At 45.9% G+C, this 18,910-nt stretch overlaps 2 protein-coding genes across 6 annotated transcripts in view; one reads left to right on the top strand and one right to left on the bottom strand.

The window, feature by feature from the left end:
* The window catches only part of Ippk (inositol-pentakisphosphate 2-kinase), a 58,694-nt gene extending 53,243 nt beyond the window's left edge, over positions 1 to 5,451 (top strand). For 2 of the 4 annotated variants that reach the window (XM_004870081.4, XM_087206350.1), the window contains one exon: positions 1,991 to 4,549. In XM_004870081.4, coding sequence (XP_004870138.1) covers positions 1,991 to 2,216 — 226 coding nt within the window. In that variant the 3' untranslated portion in view covers positions 2,217 to 4,549. Of the gene's footprint in view, positions 1 to 1,674; positions 4,550 to 5,265 lie in introns of those variants that run through there. The other 2 variants (XM_021248482.2, XM_021248485.2) reach the window with 2 other exon arrangements.
* The window catches only part of Cenpp (centromere protein P), a 200,818-nt gene continuing 186,466 nt past the window's right edge, over positions 4,559 to 18,910 (bottom strand). Inside the window, exons 1-4 of one of the 2 annotated variants that reach the window (XM_087206353.1) lie at positions 11,231 to 11,300; positions 6,613 to 6,692; positions 5,355 to 5,446; positions 4,559 to 4,981 (exon numbers count right to left, since the gene is read on the bottom strand). In XM_087206353.1, the coding sequence (XP_087062479.1) occupies positions 4,854 to 4,981; positions 5,355 to 5,446; positions 6,613 to 6,692; positions 11,231 to 11,233 (303 nt within the window). In that variant the 5' untranslated portion in view covers positions 11,234 to 11,300 and the 3' untranslated portion in view covers positions 4,559 to 4,853. Of the gene's footprint in view, positions 4,982 to 5,354; positions 5,447 to 6,612; positions 6,693 to 11,230; positions 11,301 to 18,910 lie in introns of those variants that run through there. The other variant, XM_087206352.1, reaches the window with a different exon arrangement.

Genomic DNA, 18,910 nt, shown 5'->3' with positions numbered 1-18,910 from the left:
GGGTGGCAGGAAGCAAGGGGAGCAGACCCTCAAAGACTTCCCCACTGCTGCCCTTGTGCATCTGTGCAGGGGATCCAAGTCAGCCTCTGTATGAGCCTCACTGGCTGCCGCCTTTGAGGAAGGTGTTCAGTGCCTCTACTTGGTCTGGCTGTGGCATTCAGGAAACCCAGAGACAAACTTAGGGTGAGGTTCATCTTGATCATCTTTAGATCCATGAGATGAAATTTTAAGCCTTTTACAGCTCGCAGACAAGTTGACTATTTTAAACTTTCTGCCTCAAGCGAAGGCTTTTCCAACACTGCTATTTCTCCTGTCATAACCGAGGTCTGAAGTTTATGTTCCTGTTGCTGTAGATGTTTTGGGATTTTGGAACCACAGGGAGAGCTGACCATGACTCCCTTCCCTGATTTCTGCTGCTGTTGCTCTTGATTGCCTATTTTAAACAGTGTGGGCAGCCTTGCCTTCTCTGCCTGTTCCCCTGGCCAGCCTCCCTGCTGGTCAGTGCCCCAGAGAACAGCTGTTCAGGCAAGGCCAGCTCCCTTGCAGCCACAAGTCCTTCCAGCCCCAATGTCTAGGCTCCCAGAGGGACCTTGGGCATGATAGGAGGGTTGTGTGTCCCCAGGAGCCTCTTGCTTAGTCTCAGCCTGGGGATGCTGAGGGACAGATAAGCACCTCCCACCTTGGTGGGAGGGGCTGGTGCCTGCTGGCCCCTGACTTTGAGTCACATGGAGCATCTGGTTGGGTCGACCAGATGGTCAGAGTCCATAGGCACTGCTTGGAAAATCCTTTCTGATTTTGTGTGTCATCTTGTTGGGTGCTGCTTATGACCAAGAAACTGAGGTGTCCTATAAAATCCATAGCCCTTGTACTGGTCCAGGAAGGTGGGCTGTCCCAGCCCAGGTGCATTGGGCCCAAGTTTCAGGCACCAGGACTACATAGTGCCTTGGGCTTGCAGCAGTTCTCTGGGAAACTTAGGGCTGGTCAGGGTGAGCTGCAGGCCCCCTCCAGCTTCCAAAGTGAGACTCAAGGCATTGATTTGTGCATGGCTGATTTGCTGTTCTCTACTATTTAGGAGAGAGTAATGATCCCAGCAACTGAGTTAGGATTCATTTTTTCCTATAAACAGGATTCTGGAATTAGAATTGAGGCCTTGATTAGCATTCTCAGAGCAGGCTCTCTCTTAGGCCTTTGAAAGTAGTATCTTATTTTGTTTTTAATGATTTCCAAATTGAGAACAGTAGTAAGCATGGAGAAGCCGGAACCCCAGAACACTTCTTTTGGGCCAAACTGAGTTTATAATTCACTTAGCTACTCTTTTGAATGCTGTGTGCTGAGTTCTCTTAGCCAGGTGGACTACATAGCCATCTCAGCACCAGATTCTGAGTTAATACTGAAAGTGTTTTTATGTACAAGTGTTCCTATTTTATTATAAGCACATGACAATTCTGATGTTTATAAAGGCTACAAAACAGTCCTGAGAAACAAAATACAAAGCACCAAAGATAGGGTTAGAGAGTGAAATACGAAACTAGATCTCTTTCCAGATGTGAAAAGCATAAAGGAGTCTGTATTTCTTAGCAGACATGGGAAAGGCAAATAAAGAGAAGTCTGTTCTCAGCATTCATCCACTTGGCTGTCAAATAGTCAGATCTCCTTTTTTACTTTTTCTTAAAGGTTTTGTAATCCTTGGCTCAGGATAAAGTGACTTTCAACATTTCATTTAGACTGCTGGGCTATGGGGAATATCGCTCTCGCATTCTCCATAATGGCGTTTCCGTCGTGCAGTCCTCAGCCCTGTGGCCGAGTGTGGAGCGGTGTGTTGGCCTGTGTCACAGTAGGCAGTCACCCGGCAGAGGCTTCACATGTTAGTGCATCCGCCTGACAGAGACACGAACAAAGTGCACCCAGACGCACAGACTGAGCACTCCTTGTGAGCTGGTGTGAGAGCATGTGGAAGGTCTGTATTCTGAAATTGCTTTCTGCCTTGCAGCTCTGATCAGAGGCTCGTCGTCCCCTCCTCAAGGTCCCGGCTGGCCTTCTCTGTGTCTGTGCTGGACCTGGACCTCAAGCCATATGAGAGCATCCCTCACCAGTACAAACTAGATGCCAAGATAGTCAACTATTACTCAAAGACTGTGCATGCCAAAGATGACACTGTCATGTCGACTCGGTTCAAGGAGAGTGAAGATTGCACATTAGTTCTCCATAAGGTCTAACTTTCCCCCTGCGGTGTCTTTGAAACTTGAATGTGAAAGCTGAATGATAGAACTGTTTTCTGTTGTGTTGGATAACTTTTGGCTGTGAATGTTTTGCTTTTAACCCTTGTTGAGGTGAGATTGCCTCTGGAGATATGAAATTGAAGAGCACTAGAAACATCTTCCAGGACAAGGAATGTAGGATGTGAGTGTCACGTCCCAGGAAGCCACTCATGTTCTTAAAATGAAGTGTCCGTTAAGCCCTGGGAAGACATCCTGGGTGGTTCTTCCTTCCAACCAGGGCTTGTGTCTAACTCTCTAATGCGAAAAGCCTTATTATAAGACACCAGGTTTGGATCTCCTACTACCAGATTCCTGATATAGAAAACTTGAATTGTCATGAGCATCTTAGAGTTTGGACTTTGGAGAAAACATGGATACTACTGGAACTTTCTCAGCTGTTACTGGTCACCTTTTTAGTGCAAGCTGCAAATCACCACAGGTTTTGGGTGGGTCCCTGCTGCTGAGTGACCAGGGGTTGGTTTGGATGTTGATTCTGAGTGGTGTAGACTCAGGGTCCCTGTGGAGGTGCCGAAGCCCACGGCTCCTGAAAGGTCAGTAGGGAGCACGAGTCTCAGGTCAGGATGGACACCACTCACATGAGCATTGACTTTTAGTTTTGCTTTATGAATTTATTTTTAACTCTAGGGGGAGATGAGGCATTCTTTCCTACCTGAAATTGCTGCTGTCGAAGCTGGACGCAGAGCCGTAGCTCTCTGAGTTGCTGGGGGGTGCAGACAGCCCAGGGGTCCTAGCACCCTAGTCTCCCCAGTGGTCAAGGACTGAGGGTTCCCTGCCTCCCTCAGGCTCGCCTGGAGGTGCTGCAGGCGTGGGGGCCCGGGGCCTTGCTCTTTCTGCCGGGGCTGCAGGAGGCCCTGCTTCTGGAAAGACGCATGGCTCCCAGCTTGCATGAGAGGGTTCTTGTTGGGGTCACCAAAAGTGTGCCCGGCTGCTATGAAATCATTGGGAACCTTGGCTTCATTTTGTTTTCTATGGTAGGTTGTACAGACTATTTATATCATCATTTTGAGGGACTAATGAAGGCTTATTGTAACATATATTAATGAAACCATGAAATTGTATGAAAATGCTACATGAAAAATGAAAAATATTTTGCTGATTGTAAATTTTTGTGGGAAATTTTGTGATAACTTGAAAATTATACTTGTTTGATTGAATCAAGATAACTTCTAGAATTTATTTTGAATAGTCTTAATATTTCTAACTTTCTATATTCAGAGATACAAAAAGATACTTATGAAACCAGGTGTGGTGGTGCATGCCTATCATCCTAGCACCCTAGGAGGCTGAGGCAGGAGAATCATAAGTTCAAGCTCAGCCTGGGCAGTTTGGCAAGACTACAACTCAGAATAATCAGGGGCTAGGGATGTAGCTGAGTGCTGTTTGGGTTCAATACCAGGTACTACACCAAAAAACAAAACTACCCCAAACTTAGGCATTGGACAGCTTTACTACACTCCTGTTTGTGTGTTATGTTTTGGGATTGGGGACTTTGGAGACTCCACTTAAGAGGTGTGTGAAACTTGTACTCTCCAGGAGAAAGGGAATGGACTGTTAGCATTGCTTGACCCCAGGTGGTTTGCTGTTGCCAGCTGGGGGCTGGGGAGCCTCACCTGGGTCAGCTCTGCCTGGCGCCTGGGTTTGGGGGATGTTTCTGTATGGCAGGTGCCCTGGAGTCACTGGCTAGCACAGGCTCAATCTTAGCAGAACAGGCAGGAGGAAAATGAGCAGCCTGCCTTGGAGAAGAGAGAATGGAGTCCACCCTCCCCCAGCACACACACAGTCCTGGCCCTGGGCCCAGTGGACCCTGCTGGGATGGCATCCTGGTCCCCGTAGACTTGCTGCCGTGTGGGGCCATGGTGTGAGGACTCTTACTGCTCCCAGAATGGTGTAACAGGCCACTTCGGGGCCACTGCACTCTCATTTCATTGAGGCCATTTGAAAGCAGCAGTTCGACTTCTCTGTGGACGATGAAGAGTGTCAGGGAATGCTGAGAGGCTGCTGTGCGGACTGGGAGGCAGGAGGAGGGCAGGTGTGGCACCTCTGGTCCAAGGAATGTGGAAGAAATGGAGCTCTGCAGGTGCCTACTTCCAAGAGGCCTGGTGCAGGAGCCAGGCGGGTGGTCCCTCTGAGCTGGCCCGTGTGGCCTTCATCAGGGTGACTGCTTGTGGGAGAGGGGAGTAACCAGCTCTTCTGTACCTGTCCAAGGGCCGACAGCCACACTGAGTACACTTTCCCAAATGTTAAACTTATTAAAAAAAAAGCAAAACCTATACGTGTCATCACATTTTGTAGCTGTCACTTTTATTGGATGTTAAATAGCTATTTTTCATGTCATACGTGTCTATCTAATGTACTGAAACTATACAGGTGGCATCTTTTGAGGGTGTGGCTTCTACATGGAACAGAGCAAATGTTCACACTGTGAGTCACAGGGTGCTTGGCATGTGTCCTATTTCTTTTTTCTTTTTGGTTCCGGGGATCGAACTCAGAACCTTGCACTTGCAAGGCAGGTGCGGTGCCACTGAGCTAAATCCCCAGCGACGTGTCCTATTTCTCATGTCCACCCTTTGGGAACTACTCATTCCCTGCATGGAGCAGTCTTATCAGGCATTCAACAGCAGCTTCAATTCCAAGCACTCCTAGCAGGGTCCGGAAGCTCAGAGGAGCAGTTTCAATGACTCTGTTCTTGTCCAGCTCCAGGGCTGTGAAGCAAACACGAATCAGTTAAGAAACCTCTGGTATCACCAAGACCCACCCTTCCCAGCTAGCCACACAGAAGTGGGGGTGCCGGAGCAGCTGGCGGGTGTGGAAGAGGCCTCACCCGTGGTTCTAGGGAGAGACTGCTCTTTCCTGCCTGCATTCAGCCTAGGAGGCCCGGGGTTGGGGGATCCCTTCTCATATGCCTTTTGAATGATTTATTGATAAATATTTTGAAAACTGATATACAAAGTACATCAGCAAGATTTTCAACTTTTGATTCTTCCAGTGTAAAACCAAATGAAACAGATAAACAGTGGCTTTGTTGGGCATATTGAGAAGTCTGCTGGGAAGGACATCCATGCCCAGAGACCCTACCTCGCTGAGGAATTTTGGTAAGAAGATCCAGCACTGGTGAAACCTTCCCTTCTTCATCTATTTGAATCCTCCAAACAATCACCAGTTCGAACCTGAAAGGGGGATGGGGGTGAAGGGTTTTTGAAACTTGGTTAAAAGATTAACTTTGTCAACTGTGGTGGCACATGCCTTCATTTCCAGCTATTTGGGAGACTGATGCAGGACGATCATAAGTTCAAGCCCAGCTTGGGCAATTTAGAAATTTAGTAGTGAGATCCTGTCTCAAAATTTTAAAAAATCAAGAAAGGGCTGGGGATGTAGCCCAGTCATAGAGTGCTTTCCCATCATGCACAAAGTGCAGTCTGCAGTACTGTTAGCACCTGGTCTCTACCTGGGCTCCGTGTTCCTAAAGACACTGCCCACAGAGGCAAAAAACATGGTCAGTTCCACAGGACAGTGGGAACAGGACCAGGAACCGTGTGAGCCGCTGCTCTGTACAGGAACAGGAACTTCTGCATCATTGGTGGGAATGTCAGTGGATTACCCACTTTTAAGATAGTCTGGCTGTGACAGAGACGTACAAACACCTCCATGGTGCAGGAATTTCATCTCTTGGGTAATAGCCCAAGAGAAGACTGTGCACCAGAAGAAAGGACCAAAAGTGGAGAACAGAGGCGCTCTAGACCCGAAGAACACAGAAAGAGAATGAATGAACCCACAGGACAAAGGCAGGTCCTAGAAGCCTGCATAAGGAAGACCCTGTGTGACAGCTTGAAACCTTAACACTCAGGGTTCATACACTGGTTCTGAAGCAGATGTACAGGCGTACACTACACTCTCAGAGGCAGAGGGTAAGGCAAGAGAGTGGTGGCTCTGGGCAGAGCTGAGGAAGGGAGCCCCCCCGGGGGGGGTCTGGATCCTGATGTCTCCATCTCTGGAGTCTCGGGGGAGCTCTAGCACTCACCCCAGCTTCCGCCTTCCCATGTCTTCAGTAATAGGACACATTGCCTTCTCCCAGTGCCCCTCATAGGCCCCTGAAAGAGCCACGGTACAATTGTCACTCACTGGCCCCACACTGGCACTTTCCTCCTGCGGCCCCCTCACATGTTCCCTGCAGACACTGCCCCTTGCCTGTAACAGGGAGAGTAGAGCCTGGTCTGCTCCCGCAGTCACTAGATATCTGCGGAGGTGTCACTGATTGCTCCAGTGGGTGATCTTTAGCCTTCATTAGGTGGCTTATGTTTACTTTCTACTGCTAAGCCTTGCTTTACAGACTCACCCTGGACGGCTGGTACTGCGGATCCCCATGCAGAGGGAACAGGCCCCCTTTGGGAGATGCACCATGTCTGGGTACTTGTCCTGCGTGGAGAAGAAATGATCACAGTCAGAGCCATTGGGAGAGCAAGAGGTGGCAGAGCACAGGGATGCTTTTCTGGGGTACTGGCTAAAAATCGGGTGAAGCTTACATCATTGTGAGCCCCACCATGGCCACACTCCAGATCCTAAGGATCTGCAACCCTCCCGGAAGGACAGTCTCAGACAGCCCAAGACGTGACCAAGCTGGGACATGGCAACAGCATGTTCTTGGGCTGCAGATAACTTGCTGGATCAAACTAGCTTAGCGCCATCAAAGGAGGTTGTGTGGGGACAAAGACATGTCACAAGTTTGAAGGAAGCAGCCCCTATCAGGGAGCTGCTGCCAGTGTGGGAGCCCTCACCACAGCACTCTGTGCACGGAGCTGCCACCACAGGGACAGCACATCCAGCACAGGCCTGGGGTGGGTCTGGGGTAAGCTTACAGATAATTACTAATCCCAGCAAGACAGTTTGGAGGGGAAAATGTATACGTAAGTTATTTAAGTGGAAAGTACTGGTTGATTTTTAAACCTCAGTCCCTTCTAAATTAATAACAACTGTTTAAGGAACATAAAGGGGAGCGTGTGAACGTGGCAGTTTAGCTTCCAGGCTGTGCTTGGCAGCAGCACATGGGATTCCAGGGACAGCTGGGGCTTGGGCCGGCTCCAGTGTGGGGCCTGAGGCTCAAGCTCCAAGCACCAGGGAGCAGATCTCCGCCTTCCCAGGCGAGCAAAAGGAAGGTTTAACTTAGATGTTTCCACTAGGAAAGTATATTCCATTTAGTTTTCACAATCAAGACAAAAGCAGAAATGCTGACGGGAAGAAGTCACATTCAATATGCAGAAGTTTCTGGAGCAATTTATATAAGCTATAAATAAGAATTTTGTGTGAGTTTCTGGAAGACTATAGATAGGTTAATAACACTGCCCCAGTTATCCAGTGTCATTCACCTGTGGTGAGCTCCACTCTAGGGCACGGAAGAAAGTAGGAAGGAAGCAAACACAGGCTGATAGAATAGCCCAACTGGACGATTCCAAGAGTAGCAGTCACTGATAATTAGAAATGCTCTCCTAAAGGCTGACAGGAGCACAGGTGGCTTTGAGGGATAGTGGGCTTGAGGTCACCCTTAGGATCAGCACATGTTGACAGCCGTTTACAAGTTTTAGGTATAAATTTTAGGTATAGCTGTGACACTAATAAAAGATGACCAAATCAAGCTGAGTATGGTGGTGCACACTTGTAATCTCAGCTACTTCTGAGGCTGAGGCAGGAGGATGGCAAGTTCAAGGCCAGCCTGCTCCACTTAGCCAAATCTTATCTCAAAAGTAGGGCCAGGGATATAGCTCAGTGCTCCTTGGGTCAATCCCCAGTACCGCAAATATAGAACAGCAACATGTTAAGCAATATGTTAAGATGGACATACTTTGATAAGGGAGACATGTGCAATATATTTTAGACTTCAGGAAAACTTGCTACACACAAAGAAGTTTAATCAGAAAACTATAACCCTGAACTGGAAAGCACCTGTCCAGGCATTTGAAGGACAGTCTTGGACCCGGGGCTCTTCTTAGTGCCCCAGGGTTGCTCTCTATACCACTAGGGCTCTGCGGTTCGCGTGCAACCACAGATGTCACCCAGAAGCTGCGCTGTGGAGGTGGCCTGCTGGGCACTGTGCACAATGACCAGCAGCAGACACTGGCACTTCCCCTTGTGGCCCCAGCCTTCCCAGGGAAGCCCATTCTGAGTGCCTCTGAGGAAGACAGAGGCTATGATTCAGATGGGTGTTTACTCAGCTGCTTGCCATATGTGGGAAGTTTGCAGGAATCTCCTGGTGTTTCAGATAGAAAAGTGGTGGCTATGGGGAGACTGGCAATTTGATATCCAGCCTGTATCACACCTGCTGCTCATAGTGCTGCTGCAGTGGCTGCTGGGTATGAGTCCTAACTATATGGAGAGCAGTGCAGTGCTAAAGAAGGATGACCATGCCACCTCCCCTCCACAAGGCTGATGAAAAGGGAACCTTGGATCCTGTGGACATTGTGGGTGTCCACAGATCTGTTTATCTTTGGAAAGATAGTAAAGTCAAGATGAATTATGTCTGGCTAATTCGTGATTTTCTGAAAAACACTGAGAAATAATTCTTACCGACTCAAGTACAGTGATATCTCAGTTGTCAAATGGCTCCAAGCTAGAAATTTCCACTACACGGACAGTTAAGTTTAAAAAATATCTGCTTGGTGCGCACAACTTCGCTCGTTAGCCGAACTGAAAATCCAACTTAAAAAACAACCTGTATGGGCCGAAAGTGAGTCTTGTGGATACAAAGAGGTGACACTTAAGTCTAAGTGCCACTCTCGGCTAAACATAGAGCACTTGAGTTAGTGCATTAAAACATTTGTCACTGTGCTTTTTTTGGGTGCTTTATTTATGTAAAATATTGTAACCATGGCTCCAAAGAAAGTTAATGATACCAGTAAAGCTAAGAGGAAAACTATGAGAACCACAATAGAGTAAAAGGAAGAAATCATTACAAAATTTGTTTAAGTCCTGGAAAAATGAATTTATAAGTGTAATTTTTGGGTCTCAGAACCAGTTATTTGCTTTTCCATTATTATGGGAAAAATATGTTCAGTTCTTGAACTTTTTGGTGTTTGAACATGAATTGGAATGATTTGAGTTTGACAACTTAGGTATCACTGTATATAAGAGTTTTAGTATATTTTCAAAGTAATGCAATCTTATGACATTTTCATTCCTGAATGTTTTCATCACCCCATAAAGAAATCTCCTACCCTTAGCTGTTGACTCCAGCCATATGAAACCATTCGTCTACTTCCTACCTAAAGATTTCACTATTCTAGTCATTTTACACAGGTAGAGTATTATATGGGGAGGGAGCGTGTGTGTGTGTGTGTGGCTTCTTTCACTTAGCATCTTTTCAAGGCAGGGACCTGTATCCATTCCTTTCCACTGCCAAGTAACATTCCCTTTTATGAGTATTTACCACATTTTATTCAACTAATGGGTGGTTTTTACTTTTTGGTACTGGGAACAACTATGCTATGAACATTTGTGTACATGTTTTTGTGTGAACATCTAATTTCAGTTCCCTTGGTTATATACCTAGGGGTGGAACTGCTCAGACTTGTGATACTTCTGTAACCATTTCAGGATGGCAGACTGTCTCCCACAGTGGCTGCACTATTCTTACAATTCCATTAGCAGGGCATGAGACTGAATTCTCCACATCTTTGCCATCCATTCCCCACCTTTATGCTTAAAAAAAAATCATAGCCATATTAGCAGATGTGAGGTGATATCTCATTGTGGTTTTGACTTTCATTTCCCTCATGTGCTTATTGGGCATTTGTACTCCAATATTGTCTATTGGGTCCTTTGCCTATTGTTTGTCATTATTCTTTTTATAAAATAAATTTGCAATAGTCCTTTATATATTTCAGATGTAAATCATTTGTCAGATACATAATGTTTAAAAATGTTCTCCCTCTGTGGCTTGTTTTTATTTTCTTAATGGTGTTATTTGAAGTACAGAGTTTTTAATTTTGATGAAGTCCAATCTGTTTTGTGTTTCTGATTATGCTTTTGGTGTCATAGTTGAAAAACCACTGCCTAACCCGGTGTCATAGAGATATCTGTGTTTTAGTTCTAAGAGTTTTTCATTTTTGGTACTTAAAATTAGGTCTTTAGTGTATTTTTAAAGCTAATTTTGTAATGTTGTATGAGGTAGGAACCCAACTTCATTCATTTTGGCTGTGAATATTGTGCTTGCCCAACACCATTTGTGGGAAAGACTTCCTCATTTGTCTCTGTTCCATTCACATTTTAATAACCATTTTGAAAACTAGCTTGGTCCAGAGAGAAATGAGTTCAGTGATCTTATACTATGGGGTAAGTTTCTCAAGGTCAGACAACTAGATATCCTTGTGTAAAACTGAACCTGAGTGCCCACCTCACTTCATATAAAAGTTCCCTGAAATATGAAAACAGATATAAATATAAGAGCTGAAACCATAAAACTTCTGAAAGAAACAACAGATGGATAGCTTTGTAAATTTGGATTTGCCCAAAATTTCAGATATAGGATGGAAGGCAGAGACCATAAAAGCATTATAAATTGGCAAATAAATAAATGTATTTAATCATAATTAGAAACTCTTCAAAGCCATTGTAGAGAGAAAAAGGCCAGACTCAGACTCAGTGAAAATGGTGCAAAAAGCAATATGTAAGAGATACAATTCAGTAACAAGATAAACACTCCATTTTAAAATAATGGGCAAAGGATTTAATGACAGTTAAGAGCTATGGATGGCAAGAGATGCATCACTAGTTATTAGGGTGATGCAAATCAAAATCAGAATGAGACACCACTGAAGTACTATCAGATCGGCTGATACCACAGTGACTAACAACACCGATTTACAGTGAAGACCTGGAGCAATGAGATCTAATAGTGTGCTTTTGGACACTGGGGAAGGTTAGTGGGTTCTTATACGGTCAGTGGGTTCTTATACATAACTTACCATGTGATCCAGCAGTCCTCCTTCTACCTATTTACCCAAGAGAAAGGACAACCTATGTTTATACAAAAAAATTGGATGCAGATGTTCACCGATAAGGGTCCCTCCTGGAAGTCACCCAAAGCAGCAAATGGTGGTGGGAAAACAGCTGGGCCAGGACACAGGCTGGTCCCAGGGCTGGAGTGTAGTCTGTTATGCATCTGGAAAGGACATGTGGAGGGAAACTTGGGTGAGGTGAGCAAGGCTATGGAGGAAGCAGAGGGATAGTAGCCCTGAATGGCAGGGAGGTGGCCTCCATGTGCTCTAGGGCAGGGGATGGGGAGTTCAGGGCTTAGACCGTTGGGTGGGGCAGGGAGTAGGTGCTGTTTGCTGAATCCATGGGATGTGTGCAGAAACAATGGGAGGGGTGGCCTCTGCTCTTGTCTGGTGACAGCAGAGGCATTTAAGGTGGGGATGTCTGCCTGCCTCTGATGCTGGTGGATCAAGAAAAATGTGAGGTAAAAGCCATAGGCATAGTGGTTTCCTAAGGCACCTTCTGACATTTGCTGTGCAGACAGGATGATCTGGGAAGAGGGGAAAAAATGATAGGGATAAGAGGAGGGCTGAGAGAGCAGTGAGGATAGCAGTACAGATGACCAGAGCACTGCCATTGGAGGCTAAGTCCCCAGTGAAGAATGAGGCTTCGTGGGCAGTGGAGAGAGAGGAGAGCCGCAGGCTTAGAGGAGGGAGAGCTGGGCTTGGCCAAGCACGCAGGAGGGGAGCAGTGTGCAGCAGTGAACTGAGGGCAGTGGCTGTGGCTTGACATGGAAACAGGCAGGGCAGGCTGGAGAGAGTCCAGCATAAGCTGAGGGTGTTAGGCAACCATGCACTGGGATGCTCCAGTCAGCCAAAACTGGAACAAGGTGGCAAGGACATAGGATTTGGGAGAGCATGCGGTAAGGGTATACATGGACTGCAAAGAGCTGGGATTTGGACAGGGCCCCACCCCAGTGCCTTGGCTAGACTGGAGGCTGGAGGGCATAGGAGGCCAAGCCAGGGGCAGAAGGCACAATGACAGGGCATTGATGATTCCTGGTTTGAGGAATGTCCCAGAAGCTCAGATGGCTGGTGGCTGTCCCAGCCTGCTCCTGGCCAACAGTCTCAAGACAAATGTTCCAAGCTTCAGAAGGTTTAGAAATGTTACAACTCAAGCACTTGAAAAGGAAACTAAGAAATATGAAATAGCTCTTCTGTACCTCATACCAATCAAACCCTGCATACATGTTATTATCATGTAGTTTTTGATAAACAATTGAATTAAAAAAAAATTTTTTTATCATGTATTATGTAACAATCATTTTTTGTGGAGCAGACACGTTCATGAATCCACTCAGACCACAGGGACTCTTGGGCCCTCCAGGGCTGGAACAGCCAGTCTGCCTTGGGCAAGCTTGGTACCTGTTGGTTGTATAATGCTGAGAAATCATTTAAATTTTGAGCCCCAGTTGTCTTTTAAAATTTAATTTAAAATACTTCTGAATTGCTTCTCGGCCTTTTGGCTAAGATCAAGTGTAAAATACTTCTGAATTTATAGAAACAGTGCCTGAGGAGAACACTGAGCCACTGCCCTTCACCCCTACCCCCTTCAAGGATGTCTCCCCACTTAGAGAAACCTCCTATATGCCCCAAACCTAAGTGTCCAGCCACAAGTGCATGCTTTGGTGTACTAGCTGTCCCCAGTGTTCTCCTTCTTGGTCCCAATGCCCTCAGACTCCAGCCCGTGTTGCCCTACACCACAGCTTGACAGTTGAGGTGTGGCAAATAGTACCTCGATGGCTCAATCTGTCTCTAGTGCTTCGTGCCCAGACAGAGGTGCTGCCAAGGCTGTCCTGAGACACTGCCCACTTCTAGTGAGAGCTCTCAAGACAGTATGGCTATGCCACCCACTGTGAGGGTTGCCACAGGGTGGTTTTCTGTTTCCCTCATTCTTTCCACATCTGTGGTTGGTTTTCTGTCTGCCCTAATATGGATGCAGCGGAGTCGCCTGAGTCACTTGTTTTTTTCCCCCCACAGGATGGAATCTCTTACTGTCCTTATTGATTGAAATGCTCAAACCTCCCAGGTCTGGCCTGCATGAGCCCCTGTGAGCTGCTCCTGGGTCCTTCTACTGTGTCCCCACCCAGGAGTCTTCCCACTTTCTGTCATCATGGGCTGTTGTGGGCTCATTTTGTACTTTTTCAGCCCTGGTAGGAAGCATTTTTCAAAGGAGCCAATAAGTAACCAAGATTGGGGCTTGCTGTTTCTAGAGTCTCTCAGTGAAAAATACAACCACATGCACATATGTAGTAGCATTTTCAACCTGTCTGAATACTGATATTAAAAAGCAGCAGGTGTGAGCTTACCCAGTGTATTATTAGCTTTTCTGTAATAAAGTAACCAACACTAGCAACTTAAAGGTGGAGAAGTTTAATTTGCCTCACAGTTTCAGACCATGTTTGGTAGGGTCCAAGGCAGAAATATCATGGCAGAAGAATGTGATGACACAAAGATGCTCACTGCATGGTGGTCAGAAGCACAGCAGAAGAAAGAGTGTCAGTGAAAGATAAACCCTCCAAAGGTACCAAGGACCTACCTGCAATTAGGTCTACCTCCTAACAGCACATTCACCTGTGAACTTCAGTGGACTAATCCACTGATAAATGTAGCACACTCATGATCTAATTACCTCTCCAGGAATCTTAATCCAGTTGACAATTAAGCTTAACCACTGCATTCTGCCCCTTATCAACTTGACACTCAAACATCTCCTTAAACCATACTTAACCTGCAAATAAAGATGGTAACAATGTCATAATTCCACCTAATATGATGTAACTATCCTTTATGCAACCACAAATGTAGTTATCCTTTCTCCAAAGTCTGTGCAATTCTACATTGTTCAAGTGCAAGTCAAAGTCTTCTCTGAGATGCAAGGCAAACACTTAGCTATTAACCCCTGTAAAAATAAAAAAAACAAGTTACTTAGTCTTACATTAGCCCAAGATACAATGGCACTGGGAAAACATTCCCATTCCAAAATGGAGGAATTGGGGTCAAAGCAAGAACAAACAGGGCAAACATTAAGTCCTGTAGCTGCATGTCAAGCATCTGGAGCACATGGTGAGATCTAAGTTCCAAATGGCTATAGCCTTGTAGTTTGCAGTCTGCATGGACTCCCTCTTGGGCTGATTCTGCTTGCAGCCAGTGGGTTTCAGTGGCAAATGTCTCATGTTCCTAGAATCTCTGATTTCCTGTGGTCTCCAAAGCACCTTCAGCTTCATTCCCACAACTTCATCCCTTCTTCCTCCCTTCAGGGGCACATTGCCCAACCTCCCAGGCTTTCCTTTGAAATCTGGGTAGAAGCCTTCAGAATCTCAAAACTCTTGCATTCTGCATGTCTAAAAAAACACTATCATGTGAATAATGGCAAGGTCTGCTGTCAGCTTGAGCAGTAGCTGGGTGCTCTTAGACTATGGCTGCAGCAGCCTCTAAATGCTTGAATGACTGAACTTGGTGAAATGAATCAATGAATCTCAGGAAACCAAGTTCCTAGGTGGTCCTTCTTGATCAGGGGTCCCATGACCTCTCTTCTCAAATGAAGGGTTTATATGTTTGTATCCTTGAGCTTGCAATAAGATTTCTGAAGTGCCCTCAAGGCATCTTTCTTGTCCCTGCACAAAGTACTTTGTTTCTTTTTAATGGCACTAATCTATTCAACAACCAAACCACCTTTGGCCCCAACTTTACATATGGTTCCTTTCAGAACAAAATTTTACTTTTCTAAATATTTCTGCTCTGCTTTTTACTCCACTATAAATATGGCTAAAACCAGCCTACATTGGGCCAGGATTTAGCTCAGTGCTGCAGCCACCTGCCTTGAAAGCACAAGGTCCCAAGTTCAATCCCCAGTACCCCCCCTCTCCCCCCGCCTACATCATTTGTGCCACAGCCTGAACACTGAACTACTTTGAAATTTCCTCTACCAGATCAATTGACTACCACCTTTAATTTAGCTTCACACAAAATCTTAGGGAATGGACAAAAAAGTAGACATTCTTTGCCAGAATAAAACATGTGTGGCCTCTAGTCCAGTTCTCCATTGAGCTCCTGTTTTTATCTTAAACCTCAGGAGACTGAGACAGGGTTTTCAGACTCACAAGCTATGGCAAGTAAAGGGTTGGCTACTCTAGAGCAATGCTGGAGAAGAAATCCTTCCTCTCACCACAATCATCTGAAGTAGCAGAACCAGTCACTGCAGTACCATAGGTCCCTTTTGGAAATTTCCTGATTGGAGTGACCTCCAGAAAGGAAGGGACATTCATCCACACACCACTGAACTAAAATGTTACAATTCCCAGACTGCCAGGCTGACAAACAGTGCCCGACCTTTAAGACTTTTGATTACACAGGAGATGGAAAGACTGAATTTCCAAGTCTAACAGTGTAGACTTTCAACCACTTTCTCTAGAATTATATTTTTTGAATAAATATTATATGGAGTAACATAAACAGAGCTGAATGAAGTCTATGTTGCTGAATAACCTCCTCTAAACTGTATTAGCCTAACTTTCCTGGATGTGGTCCTGCAAACCTGACATGAAAACAGGCCTAGCCACATGAGGTCTATACCAAGGATTGACTGGTTGGTAAGAACAACAAGGGTCTTGTTGGCTCCCTCCCGGCATACATTATGCAGCTGACCCATGCTGGGAGCTGGCCTGCAGACAGGTGATAGTGAGGCTCCTGGGGCCCTGCCCTGCCTGTCTTCTATGAGCTAAAGCTGCAAGGCCTGGCCAAATACAAGAGGAGGTCAAGCCCCACGTTGGGCAATCCTGCTGCCATGGGCTGGTGTGGCCTGGTCTTATAGGGAGGAGGCAGTCCATGCTTATGGCCCTTTAGTCTCCGAGAGCAAAGCCTGTGTCAACTTCATAAATCATGCTTGCGGTGTGCATATATCACATGCTTCTAGCATCCCTCACCCTGGACCCACAGGCTACTTGCTGCCATGTCCTGCCCATCGCTGCTGCACTGTCACAGGAACCAGGGAAGAATGCCCTGTCAATCCCTCACTGTGCAGCCTGAAGGAGCGGAGGAACAGCTTTGCAGATGGGCCCTTGGTGACTTGAGTGCTTCCTTCCTGGACCAGGCTTCCCTGCAGCCTCAAAGGGTCCTCACCATGCAGGCAGGCCCCAGGAAGGAAAAAGGTCCCCCTCCCTCAACAGTGTTGGTCAGTGAGTGGCCCAAATTGTGCTGAGGCCCCATATTTGAGTCCTCTCTCAACAGTGATCATAAGATTTTCATTTCTGTCCCATGTGGTCAAAGAGAGTCTTCCAGAAGGTTCTCCCTTGGACATTTACAATACAGCTCAGAGGCCTTGTCCTGCCCTGCCCTCCCTCCTGTTCTCTAATCACGGCAGTGTCTAGCCCAGTATTGAATAGATTGTAGTGTTTTGTCTCATCATAAATAAATAGACTGTAACTGGTTAAAAAAAAAAAAGAACAACAAAGCTCGGTTGCTTATGGCCCAGGAGGTGTCAGTGCCTCACCTGTCTGATCCTGCAAGGGCTCAGAGTTCAGGGTCAGACACTGGTGGACTCAGGCATCACAAAGATCTCTTTAGGACCAGCACCACCAGTACTGTCCATGAAAATAATTGAACAGCTGGGGAGCTCTGTTGCAAGTGTTGCTTGTCTAGAGGGAGTTTAAAGATGTGTGCTTAATGTTGCTTCAGTTAAAAAAAAAGAAAACCAGAACCACTTCTATTCCAGGATTGTGGTGGGTCATAAACCTCAGAAAGCAGAAATGTCATCATAGCACACCAATGGCTACAAAAACAAAACACAAGCCTCCTGAGACAGGAGGATGTGACCTGCGGTCATCTTTCGGTACTGATGTCTTGGAGCCCAACGTTCCCCATATGCCACACCCTGGGGTGGGGGTAGCCCCACCCTCAGCATTGGTTGCCTCATCTCCGGACCTTGGGAAGAACTGGGGAACCTCAGGGTTAAGAGACCCACCTTACTGGAAGTACATTCCAACAGCATTTTTAAAGTGAAGACATGGGAATTTTAATAAATAACAGCGATGTGGAACCGTGACTAAGCAGCTTGCGTCACTAGAGAGACTCAGAGTGGGAGACACCACTCTGAAGGTAATGAAGTAACAGGCTGTAGGCCAAATTCTACTCCCCTCCCATTTTTGTATGGCCTCAGGATAAAAATGGTTGAAAAAAATTCAAGATTTTGTAACCCATGAAAATTATGTGAATTCAAATAGCAGAGTCCATAATGATGCTTGGTGGGCACAGCCAAGGCTCCCTTGCTGAGGTCCATTCAATCGGCCTGCTTTTGTGCTACGGCACAGAGCTTTAGTGGGTGCACAGGGACCTCCTGGCTGCAAAGCCTTAAACAGTTCCTCTCTGGCCTCCTGTAGAAGACCAGACCCCAACAGACCAGGCAGGTGTCCCTCGTCCCAGGAGCCTGGCACTCAAAGCAATGTGCAAGTTCCTAGACACTGACTAACTACCTAGAGGCTGGAGGCAGCCAGGCTGGGGGGAATCAGACTACTTCCTGTTCATGGAGCAAAGCTTGGCAGGACCCACATCTTATTTTTTTAAAGTATTTTCTTTGGGAAGTGACCCTGGAAAACAGAAGTAGAACACATTTTTAAAAAACCAAAAAACACCACTATACAATTTCAGTATGGTACAGCAATAATGAAACCAGGGGTGTCTTTAGAGAGGTGGTCCATTATGTCCTGTTGGCCTCAGACTCCAAACCTGAGAGGAACTTTTTTCTCTTTGTCTCTCTCCTGATCTCTAGGACTTGCTTAAGGGCCCAGTTCAGGTGCCATATTTGTGCTTTTGGATTGTTATAAAATGGATATAAAATATCTAAGGGTGAAATTCCAATGGGAATTCCTTCATTCCCAAAAATGTATTTCCTTCTACTTCTTTAGTTTTTACTATTGTTTTTACATATTTCTTTTTAACTCAATCAAAATTATAAAAATTCTTCCAAAAGGCTCTCATTTATGTTATAATTGAATATTTAAATTTTATTTACTTTTTGTCATCTTTGGTATCAAAATAGTTTCTGTCCTGGGAGATAATACAGAGTGCTCCAAGTTGGCACTATGGACAGTCCTGTGGGTGCCCTGTCTTCTGACCTTCCTCTACCTGAACCCTAGTAATGGTCAAGGTGAGGCTCAGTCCTGCTTTTCCCATGGTAGAGCGTACATCACACTCCCAAAGAGAGCAAAGCAAGTTATTTCCCTACTGAACCTCTACCCTCTGCATATGCTCTGCAATTCTACCTCACTCCCAGACAGTCTGTAGAGAGTTTCTCACTAGAAATCGCTCTGCTTTTCCTGGAACATGGGGACAAGGCTGACTGGCTTTTGTGTGCCCACTTCCTCCTGGTTCCCTCTGACTTGCAGGAATGAGAGCTAGTTATGCCCCCCAAAATAGGAGCTTTACAACTCTCCAAATCCTTATACTTAAAGGGCTCAATCTTGAGCCAGTTTGAAAATAACCTTCAGCTTTTTTTTTTTTAAATCAAGGAGTTGCTGATAGGAGAGATTGATTATAATGTGAAAGTATGGCCATAAACACTTTGTCTAGAAAGTGGAACTAAAAGAAGCAACAAAGGGATGTTGGGGATCCTAA

Source organism: Heterocephalus glaber, unplaced genomic scaffold, assembly GCF_053883595.1.
Source record: "Heterocephalus glaber isolate CG9 unplaced genomic scaffold, H.glaber_assembly_v1.0 deba00000621, whole genome shotgun sequence".
Taxonomy (NCBI): Eukaryota; Metazoa; Chordata; class Mammalia; order Rodentia; family Bathyergidae; genus Heterocephalus; species Heterocephalus glaber.
This window is presented reverse-complemented; position numbering and strand designations above follow the sequence as displayed.